At 43.9% G+C, this 13,485-nt stretch overlaps 1 protein-coding gene across 1 annotated transcript in view; it reads left to right on the top strand.

Annotated features, from left to right (window-relative positions):
• slc9a2 (solute carrier family 9 member 2) overlaps positions 1 to 13,485 on the top strand; it is a 39,545-nt gene that overhangs the window by 21,047 nt on the left and 5,013 nt on the right. The window contains exons 4-10 of the mRNA XM_071354635.1: positions 3,349 to 3,599; positions 3,735 to 3,952; positions 4,234 to 4,433; positions 4,517 to 4,606; positions 4,756 to 4,826; positions 7,149 to 7,316; positions 9,237 to 9,342. Coding sequence (XP_071210736.1) covers positions 3,349 to 3,599; positions 3,735 to 3,952; positions 4,234 to 4,433; positions 4,517 to 4,606; positions 4,756 to 4,826; positions 7,149 to 7,316; positions 9,237 to 9,342 — 1,104 coding nt within the window. The remainder of the gene's footprint in view (positions 1 to 3,348; positions 3,600 to 3,734; positions 3,953 to 4,233; positions 4,434 to 4,516; positions 4,607 to 4,755; positions 4,827 to 7,148; positions 7,317 to 9,236; positions 9,343 to 13,485) is intronic.

Here is a 13,485-nt window from a genome sequence, read left to right as displayed (position 1 = left end):
GTCCTGGAATATGTGTCTTGTATACCAGACACATCTACAAACATACCATTCAATAAGGAACTAACACAGAAACATCAACAGAAAGCTGGTAAACAAATGAGCTTAGAAAGCTCCATCAGTTCCACTGATGGTGAGTATGCAGGCCATGGAAGAACTGGGACATTTTCAGCTTCTAGGAATTGTGTACAGATCCTTGTGACTTGGGGCCGTGCATTATCATGCTGAAACATGAGGTGATTGTGACAGATGAATGGAACAACAATGGACCTCAAGATCTCGTCACGGTGTCTCTGTGCATTTAAATTGCCATCGATAAAATGCAGTTGTGTTCGTTGTCTGTAGTTGATGCCTTGCCCATACCATAACCCCACCGCCACCATGAGGTACTCTGTTCACAACATTGACATCAGCAAATTGCTCCCCAACACGATGCTGTACACTCTGTCTGCCATCTGCCCAGTATACTTGAAACTGGGATTCATCCGTGAAGAGCACACTTCTCCAGCATGCCAGTGGACATTGAAGGTGAGCATTTGCCCACTGAAGTTGGTTACAATGCCGAACTGCAGTCAGGTCAAGACCCCGTTGAGGATGACGAACACTCAGATGAGCTTCCCTTAAACGGTTTCTGACAGCCTGTGCAGAAATTCCTTGATTATGCAAACCCACAGTTTCATCAGCTGTCTGAGTGGCTCCTTTCAGACAATCCCGCAGATGAAGAAGCCGGATGTGGAGATCCTGGGCTGGCATGGTTACACATGGTCTGCGGTTGTGAGGCCGGTTGGACATACTGCCAAATTCTCAAAAATTACGTTGGAGGCAGCCAATAGAAGAGAAATGAACATTCAATTCTCTGGCAACAGCTCTGGTTGACTTTCCTGCAGTCAGCATGCCAATTGCATGCTCCCTCAAAACATCTGTGGCATTGTGTTGTGTGAAAAAACATTTTAGAGTGGCCTTTTATTGTCCCCAACACAAGGTGCACCTGTGTAATGATAATGTTGTTTAATCAGCTTCTTGATATGCCACACCTGTCAGGTGGATGGATTACCTTGGCAAAGTAAAAATGCTTACTAACAGGAATGTAAACAAATTTATGCACAAAATTTGAGACAAATAAGCTTTTTGTGCATATGGAACATTTCTGTGATCTTTTATTTAAGCTCCTGAAACATGGGACTAACACTTTACATGTTGTGTTTATATCTTTGTTCAGTATATACGTGCCTTCGGAAAGTATTCAGACCCCTTGACTTTTTCCACATTTTGTTTGTTACGTTACAGCCTTATTCTAAAATGAATTAAATGAAACATTTTCCTCAGCAATCTACACACAATACCCTACAATGACAAAGCAAAAACATGTTTTTAGAAATGTTTGCAAATTTATTAAAAATAAAAAACAGAAATAACTTATTTACATAAATATTCAGACCCTTTGAGCTCAGGTGCAACCTGTTTATATTGATCATCCTTGAGATGTTTCTACAACTTGATTCCACCTGTGGTAAATTCAATTGATTGTACATTATTATTATGAAAGGCACACATCTGTGTATATAAGGTCCCACAGTTGACAATGCATGTCAGAGCAAAAACCAAGCCATGAGGTCAAGGGAATTGTCCTTAGAGCTCCGAGACAGGATTGTGTCGAGGCACAGATCTGGGGAAGGGTACCAAAACATTTCTGCAGCATTGAAGGTCCCCAAGAACACAATGACCTCCATAATTCTTAAATGGAGGAAGTTTGGAACCACCAAGAGTCTTCCTAGACCTGGCCTACCGGCCAAACTGAGCAATCAGGGGAGAAGGGCCTTGGTCAGGGGGGTGACCAAGAACTCAATGGTCACTCTGACAGAGCTCCAGAGTTCCTCTGTGGAGATGGGAGAACCTTCCAGAAGGACAACCATCTCTGCAGCACCACCAAACAGGCCTTTATGTAGAATGTTCACACTGAAGCCACTCCTCAGTAAAAGGCACATGACAGCCCGCTTGGAGTTTGCCAAAAGGCACCTAAAGACTGTCAGACCATGAGAAACAAGATTATCTGGTCTGATGAAACCAAGATTGAACTTGTTGACCTGAATGCCAAGCGTTGCGCCTGGAGGAAACCTGGCACCATCCCTACAGTGAGGCATGGTGGTGGCAGCATCATGCTGTGGTAATGTTTTTCAGCGGCAGGGACTTGGAGACTAGTCAGGATCAAGGCAAAGATGAACGGAGCAAAGTACAGGGAGATCCTTGATGAAAACCTTCTTACAGAGCATCCAGGACCTCAGACTGGGGCGATTTTACATTTTTAAAAATAAATTTGCAAAATGTATAAAAACCAGTTTTTGCTTTGTCATTATGTCATTATTGTCATTGCTTTGTCAACATGTTTAACTTCGTAGCAGAAATGTGTGTAGATTGATGAGGGGAAAAAAAGATGTAATACATTTTAGAATAAGGCTGTAATGTAACAAAATGTGGAAAAAGCCAAGGGGTCTGAATACTTTCCAGAGGCACTGTATGATGATTTCCTATTTATGAACGGTAGGGTGAAGTTCCACCCAGGTTTCCTTTATCATTAATATTGAAGTTGGAACACTAAAAAAAAAAAATCGAAGGCTCTTTCTTGCCACTGTGTTCTTTTGTTCACGAGCCATGCTCGGCGCTGTGTAAATATCACACTGTAAACACAGCAGTTCAAACACATGACTTAGTGGTTTATCAGGACAATAAAGTCATTGGAGTTTTTGACCCTTGTTTCTGATCTATGACCTCAGGCATGGGTCAGACTTCTGTCTGTCTGTCTGTCTGACTCTTCCTCTCCATCTCTCTCTCCCCCTCTCTCTCCCCCTCTCTCCATGTGTGTGTGATTGTGTAGTTTCTAAAGAGCACATGTAATTATGTTCTGCAATGTCTAACTTCCATTTCCCCCTCTCTTTGTGTGGGTCCCTCTCTCTCTCTCTCTCTCTCTCTCTCTCTCTCTCTCTCTCTCTCTCTGTCTCTCTCTCTGTCTCTCTCTCTCTATGTCTCTATCTCTCTCTGTGTCTCTGTCTCTCTCTGTCTCTCTCTCGCTATGTCTCTGTCTCTCTCTCTCTCTGTCTCTCTCTCTGTCTCTCTCTCTGTCTCTCTCTCTCTATGTCTCTCTCTCTCTATGTCTCTGTCTCTCTCTATGTCTCTCTCTCTCTCTGTCTCTCTCTCGCTATGTCTCTGTCTCTCTCTCTCTCTGTCTCTCTCTCTGTCTCTCTCTCTCTATGTCTCTGTCTCTCTCTATGTCTCTGTCTCTCTCTCTGTCTCTCTCTCTCTCTATGTGTCTGTCTCTCTCTGTGTCTCTGTCTCTCTCTATGTCTCTCTCTGCAGGTGCTGTACAACATGTTTAACTTCGTAGCAGAAATGCCGATGGTGGAGCCGGTCGATGTATTTCTGGGCGTGGCTAGGTTCTTCGTGGTGGGCCTGGGGGGTATGGGCTTTGGTGTCATCTTTGGCTTCGTAGCCTCCTTCACCACACGTTTCACCTCTAACGTCAGGGAGATAGAACCCCTCTTTATCTTCATGTACAGTTACCTGGCCTACCTGGTAGCAGAGCTGTTCTCCATCTCCAGCATCATGGCGTGAGTGGACGAAGGAGCATGCACATTGGGCCTACACACACACACACACACACATGTATACATGCATGAAAACACACATGCATACACTAAAACACACACACAGCACTGATGACTCTGTGTTATGTCTGTCCACAGCATTGTGACCTGTGCCCTCACCATGAAGTACTATGTGGAGGAGAATGTCTCCCAGCGGTCCTGCACCACTATCCGCCATGTGGTCAAGATGTTGGGCACCATCTCAGAAACCCTCATCTTCTTCTTCCTGGGCGTGGTCACCATAACAACAGAACACGAGTGGAACTGGGGCTACATCATGTTCACGCTGCTGTTGGCCTTAGTGTGGAGAGGCCTGGGTACGAGGGGGAGAGGGTGTGTGTGTGTGTGTGTGTGTGTGTGTGTGTGTGTGTGTGTGTGTGTGTGTGTGTGTGTGTGTGTGTGTGTGTGTGTGTGTGTGTGTGTGTGTGTGTGTGTGTGTGTGTGTGTGTGTGTGTGTGTGTGTGTGTGTGTTGTGAGTTACCTTACAAAGATGAGCCAATCTGTGCAATGCCTTACTCAGGCTGATCAGTTTGAATATGGAGTGAAAGATCCTGATTCTCACCTGTAACCTTTCGCCCTTTACCTCCACTCCTCCCAGGTGTCCTGGTGCTGACCCAGATCATTAACCCTTTCCGCACCATCCCCTTCAACTTCAAGGACCAGTTTATTCTGGGTTATGGTGGCCTGCGAGGGGCAATCTCATTTGCCCTGGTCTTCACCCTGCCAGACAGCATCGGCCGCAAGAAACTCTTTGTCACCACCACCATCTGTATGATCATGTTCACAGTCTTCATCCAGGTAGGAGACAAGTCATCCAGAAGGCATCTAGACGCCTGGTTTAGTACCATCTACCTGATCAGAACCATTCATTTCCTGCTCAGGGAATCAGCATACGGCCCCTGATCGAGTTCATCAACGTCCGCAGAACCAACCGCAACCTGGAGACCATCAACGTAGAGATCCACTCCAGGGTAGGTCAATAAATAATGTTTGTTTGTTTTTCTTGTCATTGGCTTGTTGTTTTTTCTGTACAGTACACAGTTCAGGTCTGCAGTGTAATGCTATGTTTTGGCTCACTGTGTGTGTAGCCACCTGTAACCCCTCCCCTCTCATCCCTCAGCTCATAGAGCACACCATCGCTGGGGTAGAGGACCTCTGTGGCCAGTGGAGCCACTACTACTGGAAGGACAAGTAAGAGCTTCCTTTTCCTGTTTCATCACTTCCTGTCTTGTGACTTCCTGTCCATCTACTCCCAGGGTAGCATAGTTTAGGGCGGCAGGTCTGTTTCAAATACACGGGCCGACAAGGTGACAATAAAATATATACAGTACGAGTCACAAGTTTGGACACACACTTCTTTGGTTACCACATTATTCCAAATGTGTTATTTCATAGTTTTGATGTCTTCACTATTATTCTACAATGTAGAAAATAGTAAAAATAAAGAAAAACTCTTGAATGAGTAGGTGTGTCCAAACTTCTGACTGGTGCTGTGTGTTCTTCTTTTTATTATGTGGCTTCCTCGTCTCCTTTCATCCATCTGCTATGTCTACTTACTTAAAAGGGACTTCCTTAGGGGCATCATTTGCCTTCACCTAACCTGTGTTTAAAGAGCAGTAAAGATGAACTGGGGGAAGTGACTTCTGCTGCTTCATATTAATCAAATGTCACCGGGTGTATATTTTGTTTCCTTGTAACATTGCATTTGATAGCTCAGTCCCTACCTGTTTCCCTAGTGACCTGATGGTGAGATTAAAGTTTTTCTGTCGATCAACTTGCGTTCTAGATTTTCCTGTCTGCGGTTTTAGTTTTTTTGTTGCCATTGTTCTGGCTGTGAAAGCGTGGGTTGACATTTTATTAGAATTCATTGTCGTGTTCCTTTGAGCTGTAACATCTCTCATGAGTGGCTTCCTCTTTTCCCCCTATGCCCCGAAGAAATGTACAGTCCTTCCACTGTAACAATACACCTCCATCCCCTCTATGACCCATATCCTCACTACACCAGAACGGGTTTGTCTGGAGTCTTTTTTAAGTAATCTTAGGTCAACTCTGCTAGTCAGAACTTGTCCTCATCCCATGAAGCAAAGCACAGCCCCATTCCCTCTTTTCTTTTGTTTCCATGAACATAAGCCACTTAGCCTTTTGGAGGGCTTTGGGAGGAGCTTACATCTATCCAGGTTATATAACTCTGTGTGAACACCAAGGCATGAGTTTAATATTGCTTCCATGGGTATTATGAAATGCTTCTGTCTGTGAGTGTCTGTGATAATGTTTAGTATCTGCCCTCTTTGTCAGGTTTCTGAAGTTTAATAACTGTCTCTCCAACCCCTATGTCAGGTTTCTGAAGTTTAATAACCGTCTCTCCAACCCCTATGTCAGGTTTCTGAAGTTTAATAACCGTCTCTCCAACCCCTATGTCAGGTTTCTGAAGTTTAATAACTGTCTCTCCAACCCCTATGTCAGGTTTCTGAAGTTTAATAACCGTCTCTCCAACCCCTATGTCAGGTTTCTGAAGTTTAATAACTGTCTCTCCAACCCCTATGTCAGGTTTCTGAAGTTTAATAACTGTCTCTCCAACCCCTATGTCAGGTTTCTGAAGTTTAATAACTGTCTCTCCAACCCCTATGTCAGGTTTCTGAAGTTTAATAACCGTCTCTCCAACCCCTATGTCAGGTTTCTGAAGTTTAATAACCGTCTCTCCAACCCCTATGTCAGGTTTCTGAAGTTTAATAACCGTCTCTCCAACCCCTATGTCAGGTTTCTGAAGTTTAATAACCGTCTCTCCAACCCCTATGTCAGGTTTCTGAAGTTTAATAACCGTCTCTCCAACCCCTATGTCAGGTTTCTGAAGTTTAATAACCGTCTCTCCAACCCCTATGTCAGGTTTCTGAAGTTTAATAACCGTCTCTCCAACCCCTATGTCAGGTTTCTGAAGTTTAATAACCGTCTCTCCAACCCCTATGTCAGGTTTCTGAAGTTTAATAACCGTCTCTCCAACCCCTATGTCAGGTTTCTGAAGTTTAATAACCGTCTCTCCAACCCCTATGTCAGGTTTCTGAAGTTTAATAACCGTCTCTCCAACCCCTATGTCAGGTTTCTGAAGTTTAATAACCGTCTCTCCAACCCCTATGTCAGGTTTCTGAAGTTTAATAACCGTCTCTCCAACCCCTATGTCAGGTTTCTGAAGTTTAATAACCGTCTCTCCAACCCCTATGTCAGGTTTCTGAAGTTTAATAACCGTCTCTCCAACCCCTATGTCAGGTTTCTGAAGTTTAATAACCGTCTCTCCAACCCCTATGTCAGGTTTCTGAAGTTTAATAACCGTCTCTCCAACCCCTATGTCAGGTTTCTGAAGTTTAATAACCGTCTCTCCAACCCCTATGTCAGGTTTCTGAAGTTTAATAACCGTCTCTCCAACCCCTATGTCAGGTTTCTGAAGTTTAATAACTGTCTCTCCAACCCCTATGTCAGGTTTCTGAAGTTTAATAACCGTCTCTCCAACCCCTATGTCAGGTTTCTGAAGTTTAATAACCGGATCCTGCGTAAGATCCTGATCAGGGATAACCGGGCAGAGTCTAGCATTGTGGCTCTTTACAAGAAGCTGGAGCTGCAGAACGCAATGGAGATATTGGACACAGTGTCTGGCGACATCAACGCTGGTTCCTCCATTGTCCCTCTACAGTACGTTTATCCTCTCTCTCCCTCTAGCTCTTGCTCGCTCTCTCTCTCTCTTTTGCTCTCTCTCTCTTGCTCTCTATCTCGCTTGCTCTCCCTCTCTCTCTCTCTCGCTTGCTCTCTCTCTCGCTTGTTCTCCCTCTCTCTCTCTCGATTGCTCTCTCTCTCTCACTCTCTTGCTCTCTCTTTTGGTAATAGGTAATACCTAAGCATTCTGTAATTTCTTTCTTTTTTTAGGGGATAGATCCGCTTTAATTTTGCAGATAGATTGTGGCTTCCATCAGTTTAATTGTCTGCATCATTTCCAATTCCCCAAATATTTTTTGATGTAAATATTTATACGGTATATCAAATATATACAGGGCATTCGGAAAGTATTCAGACCCCTTGACTTTTTCCACATTTTGTTACGTTACAGCCTTATTCTAAAATGAATTAAATGACATTTTGAAATTGTTTTCCCCCCCCCATCAATCTACACACAACACCCCATAATGACAAAGCAAAAAACACTTTTGAGAAATGTTTGCACAAAAAATTACGAAATATCATATTTACATAAGATTTCAGACCCTTTACTCAGTAAAGGCCTCGAGTCTTTTTGGGTATGACACTACAAGCTTAGCACACCTGTATTTGGGGAGTTTCTCCCATTCTTCTCTGCAGATCCTCTCAACCTCTATCAGGTTGGATGTGGAGCGTTGTGCACAGAGATGTTCGATCGGGTTCAAGTCCGGGATCTGGCTGGGCCACTAAAGGACATTCAGAGACTTGTCCTGAAGCCACTCCTGCATTGTGTGGCTGTGTGCTTAGGGTCGTTGTCCTGTTGGAAGGTGAACCTTCGCCCCCAGTTGAGGTCCTGAGCGCTCTGGAGCAGGTTTTCATCAAGGATCACTCACAAAACATCCCCACAGCATGATGCTGGTCTGGAGGTTTCCTCCAGACGTGACGCTTGGCATTCAGGCCAACGAGTTCAATCTTGGTTTCATCAGACCAGAGAATCTTGCTTCTCATGGTCTGAGAGTCCTTTAGGTGCATTTTGGCAAACTTCTCCACCGATTGCTCAGTTTTGCTGTGTGTGAATACTTTCCAAATGCACTGCATATACATTTTATGGACACAGTATATTTTATATTAGTTATCTTGTTATTTTTAACACCACCCTTGTGCTCCCCTCAACCCCTCCCATTTATCTCTGAAAACCATCCAGTTTGTATTTCTATTTGCCATCTGTTTTTCAACTGTGCTGTGATGTTTCACAACAGTTCTGAACCTTTCTTGTCACATAGTTTCTACAGGTTGTAAATTAAAGATGAACATTTTTACTAAGAGTATTATTGTATTATTGATCGATTGACTATGGCTTTTCAAACCCCCCCAGCAGTGCTATTTCCACAGTTAGCTCCAGATAAATGTTCCAATTCTTCAGCCATTCCTGAACCTGCGACCAAAAATAAGCTACTTATGGACAGTACCAAAACAAGTGATCTAATGATTCTGTCTCTTCGCAGCAAAATCTGCAGAACTGGCATGGTTGTATTTGTGTATCGGTTCATAGACCATGTGCCATGGAATCTGTACATCAATAATCTCTTTTGGGAGATTATTATTTTGCCGTCTATATGTCACAGTTGTACATTTGTTGGTCCTTAAATGAAACTGGTATACTTTTTTATTTATCAGCAATTTCGGTCTTTAATGCAAGGCCAACAAACAAGTTCCTTACTTTCTCCCCCTTCGACTTGCCTCCTCCAATTTTGTGGTAATGCTGCAATTAGTTGGTTGTAATTTTGGGTAGAGCAGACACTTCCATATATTTTTGTTAGCTGCATGTGTGATATAACTCCACCATTCCTATTTCTGATATCATTTACAAAGATGATATTGTTTTTAAACATTCTGTTATTTCTGTGTTTGTTCCTCTAGCGAGGAGAAGAAGGGCTCTGGTAAACCCAAGAGGAAGTTTGTGGCTGCGGACCTGATGAACATGCATGACATTCTGTCCAAGAACATGTACAAGATCAGACAACGGGTGAGTCGATTCCTTAACAAGGTTTACCTTACGCAGAGCCCTGTTTGTTACATGAAAGTTTGTGCTTCCATACCTGTGAGTGCTGTTTTGCATAATGCCTGTGGTCGGCAGTACATTTCCATAAGTGACCTCAACTTTTGAAAACGAGCCACAGGGAGTGTGCTTGTGTTGGGATTCTCTCTGTGACCTTATCTTATTATCTGCCCACTCCTTCACAGCCCCCCCCCCACAACACAAACGCAAACACAAACACACCTGTTACTGTCACAGATCTCATTGTATCATTGGTTTCGACATTCATCATGTGATGTGTTGACTTTCTATTGGAACCGTTCGACTTCCACTCTCCTAAGCCCTAAAACAGGTCTGACAGCTCTTTGTTCCACCATGCGGCCATCATTTCATTTATTTTCTTTTTTCAATTTGACCTTTATTTAATAACTACGGAAGTCTGTTAAGAACAAATTCTTATTTTCAATGATGGCCTAGGAACAGTAGGTTAACTGCCTTGTTCAGAGACAGATCAACAGATGTTTTACCTTGTCAGCTCGGGGATTTGATCCAGAAACCTTTCGGTTACTAGTCCAATGCTCTTACCACTAGGCTCCCTGCTGGTTACTAGTCCAACGCTCTTACCACTAGGCTACCTGCTGGTTACTAGTCCAACGCTCTAACCACTAGGCTACCTGCTGGTTACTAGTCCAACGCTCTAACCACTAGGCTCCCTGCTGGTTACTAGTCCAACGCTCTTACCACTAGGCTACCTGCTGGTTACTAGTCCAACGCTCTAACCACTAGGCTACCTGCTGGTTACTAGTCCAACGCTCTAACCACTAGGCTACCTGCTGGTTACTAGTCCAACACTCTAACCACTAGGCTACCTGCTGGTTACTAGTCCAACGCTCTTACCACTAGGCTACCTGCTGGTTACTAGTCCAACGCTCTAACCACTAGGCTACCTGCTGGTTACTAGTCCAATGCTCTAACCACTAGGCTACCTGCTGGTTACTAGTCCAACACTCTAACCACTAGGCTACCTGCCGGTTACTAGTCCAACGCTCTTACCACTAGGCTACCTGCTGGTTACTAGTCCAACGCTCTTACCACTAGGCTACCTGCTGGTTACTAGTCCAACGCTCTTACCACTAGGCTACCTGCCGCCCCGGTTAGAGTGTCTGTTGATCACCAAACCCGTGTACTAGATCTACCCATTACACAAATAACCTAGGGATGCTTATACCTATCCAATCCTCTCAGATCTACAGAAGGGAAGTATATTGGATTAGGGGCATTGGGCGTCTCTCTGTAGTGATGAGTGTTTTCCAGGAGAGAGGGAGGTACGGCAGCTCGTTAGACACAAACAGAGCCAGGTATCGTTCAGATAAGCATCATGGTTCAGACAGGTCAGGGTGTGGCCAGCTACGTTTGGGTGACTGCCCAGAGCCACAGGCACAGAAAGAAGAGGGTATTGTGGTAAAACATAAAAGCTGGGGTGTGTAAAATCCACTCTCGTTGTGTAATCAGGAGTGTAGGCAAAAGCACTCTCTCTGTAAGGACTGCTGTGTCATTGTGTTATAAAGAGAATACAGCTGCAATTAGGTGTGTCGTTAGTGGGTTTGTCATTAGTGTGTGTGTCATTAGTGTGTGTGTGTCATTAATGTGTGTCATTAGTGTGTGTGTGTCATTAGTGTGTGTGTGTGTCATTAGTGTGTGTGTGTGTGTGTGTCATTAGTGTGTGTGTGTGTGTGTGTGTGTCATTAGTGTGTGTGTGTGTGTGTGTCATTAGTGTGTGTATCATTAGTGTGTGTGCCATTAGTGTGTGTGTGTGTGTGTGTGTGTGTGTGTGTGTGTGTGTGTGTGTGTGTGTGTGTGTGTGTGTGTGTGTGTGTGTGTGTGTGTGTGTGTGTGTGTGTCATTAGTGTGTGTGTGTGTGTGTCATTAGTGTGTGTGTGTGTGTGTGTCATTAGTGTGTGTGTGTGTGTCATTAGTGTGTGTGTGTGTGTGTGTGTGTGTGTGTGTGTGTGTGTGTGTGTGTGTGTGTGTGTGTGTGTGTGTGTGTGTGTGTCATTAGTGTGTGTGTCATTAGTGTGTGTGTGTGTCATTAGTGTGTGTGTGTGTCATTAGTATGTGTGTGTCATTAGTGTGTGTGTGTGTGTGTGTGTCATTAGTGATTGTGTGTGCGTCACTAGTCTGTGTGTGTGTGTGTCATTAGTTTGTGTGTGTGTGTGTGTGTGTGTGTGTGTGTGTGTGTGTGTGTGTGTGTGTGTGTGTGTGTGTGTGTGTGTGTGTGTGTGTGTCACTTGTGTGTGTGTGTGTGTGTCACTTGTGTGTGTGTGTCATTAGTGTGTGTGTATGTCATTAGTGATTGTGTGTGTGTGTGTGTGTCATTAGTGTGTGTGTGTGTGTCATTAGTGTGTGTGCCATTAGTGTTTGTGTGTCATTCGTGTGTGTGTGTCATTAGTGTGTGTGTGTTGCATTAGTGATTGTGTGTGTGTGTGTGTGTCATTAGTGTGTGTGTGTCATTAGTGTGTGTCATTAGTGTGTGTGCCGTTAGTGTTTGTGTGTCATTAGTGTGTGTGCCGTTAGTGTTTGTGTGTCATTAGTGTGTGTGTCATTAGTGTGTGTGTGTGTGTGTGTGTGTGTGTGTGTGTGTGTGTGTGTGTGTGTGTGTGTGTGTGTGTGTGTGTGTGTGTGTGTCATTAGTGTGTCATTAGTGTGTGTGTCATTAGTGTGTGAGTGTGTGTGTCATTAGTGTGTGTGTCATTAGTGTGTGTGTGTGTGTCATTAGTGTGTGTGTGTGTCATTAGTGTGTGTGTGTGTGTGTGTGTGTGTGTGTGTCATTAGTGTGTGTGCCATTAGTGTGTGTGTCATTAGTGTGTGTGTGTAGTTAGTGTGTATGTCATTAGTGTGTGTGTGTAGTTAGTGTGTGTGTCATTAGTGTGTGTGTGTCATTAATGCGTGTGCCATTAGTGTGTGTGTCATTAGTGTGTGTGTGTAGTTAGTGTGTGTGTCATTAGTGTGTGTGTGTGTAGTTAGTGTGTGTGTCATTAGTGTGTGTGTGTCATTAGTTTGTGTGTCATTAGTGTGTGTGCAGTTAGTGTGTGTGTGTCTGTGTCATTAGTGTGTTTGTCATTAGTGTGTACCATTAGTGTATGTGTCATTAGTGTGTTTGTCATTAGTGTGTGTGTCATTAGTGTGTGTGTCATTTGTGTGTGTGTCATTAATGTGTGTCATTAGTGTGTGTGTGTCATTAGTGTGTGTGTGTGTCATTAGTGTGTGTGTGTGTGTGTGTCATTAGTGTGTGTGTGTGTGTGTGTGTGTCATTAGTGTGTGTGTGTGTGTGTGTGTGTGTCATTAGTTTGTGTATCATTAGTGTGTGTGCCATTAGTGTGTGTGTCATTAGTGTGTGTGTGTGTGTGTGTGTGTGTGTGTGTGTGTGTGTGTGTGTGTGTGTGTGTGTGTGTGTGTGTGTGTGTGTGTGTGTGTGTGTGTCATTAGTGTGTGTGTGTGTCATTAGTGTGTGTGTGTGTGTGTGTCATTAGTGTGTGTGTGTGTCATTAGTGTGTGTGTGTGTGTGTGTGTGTGTGTGTGTGTGTGTGTGTGTGTGTGTGTGTGTGTGTGTGTGTGTGTGTGTGTGTGTGTGTCATTAGTGTGTGTGTGTGTCATTAGTGTGTGTGTGTGTGTCATTAGTATGTGTGTGTCATTAGTGTGTGTGTGTGTGTGTGTGTCATTAGTGATTGTGTGTGCGTCACTAGTCTGTGTGTGTGTGTGTCATTAGTTTGTGTGTGTGTGTGTGTGTGTGTGTGTGTGTGTGTGTGTGTGTGTGTGTGTGTGTGTGTGTGTCACTTGTGTGTGTGTGTCATTAGTGTGTGTGTATGTCATTAGTGATTGTGTGTGTGTGTGTGTGTCATTAGTGTGTGTGTGTGTGTGTGTCATTAGTGTGTGTGCCATTAGTGTTTGTGTGTCATTCGTGTGTGTGTGTCATTAGTGTGTGTGTGTTGCATTAGTGATTGTGTGTGTGTGTGTGTGTCATTAGTGTGTGTGTGTCATTAGTGTGTGTGCCGTTAGTGTTTGTGTGTCATTAGTGTGTGTGCCGTTAGTGTTTGTGTGTCATTAGTGTGTGTGTCATTAGTGTGTGTGTCA

The sequence above is a fragment of the Salvelinus alpinus genome, chromosome 20 (assembly GCF_045679555.1).
Source record: "Salvelinus alpinus chromosome 20, SLU_Salpinus.1, whole genome shotgun sequence".
NCBI lineage: Eukaryota > Metazoa > Chordata > Actinopteri > Salmoniformes > Salmonidae > Salvelinus > Salvelinus alpinus.
Note: the sequence above shows the minus strand (reverse complement) of the source record. Positions and strands in the feature narration are given on the sequence as shown.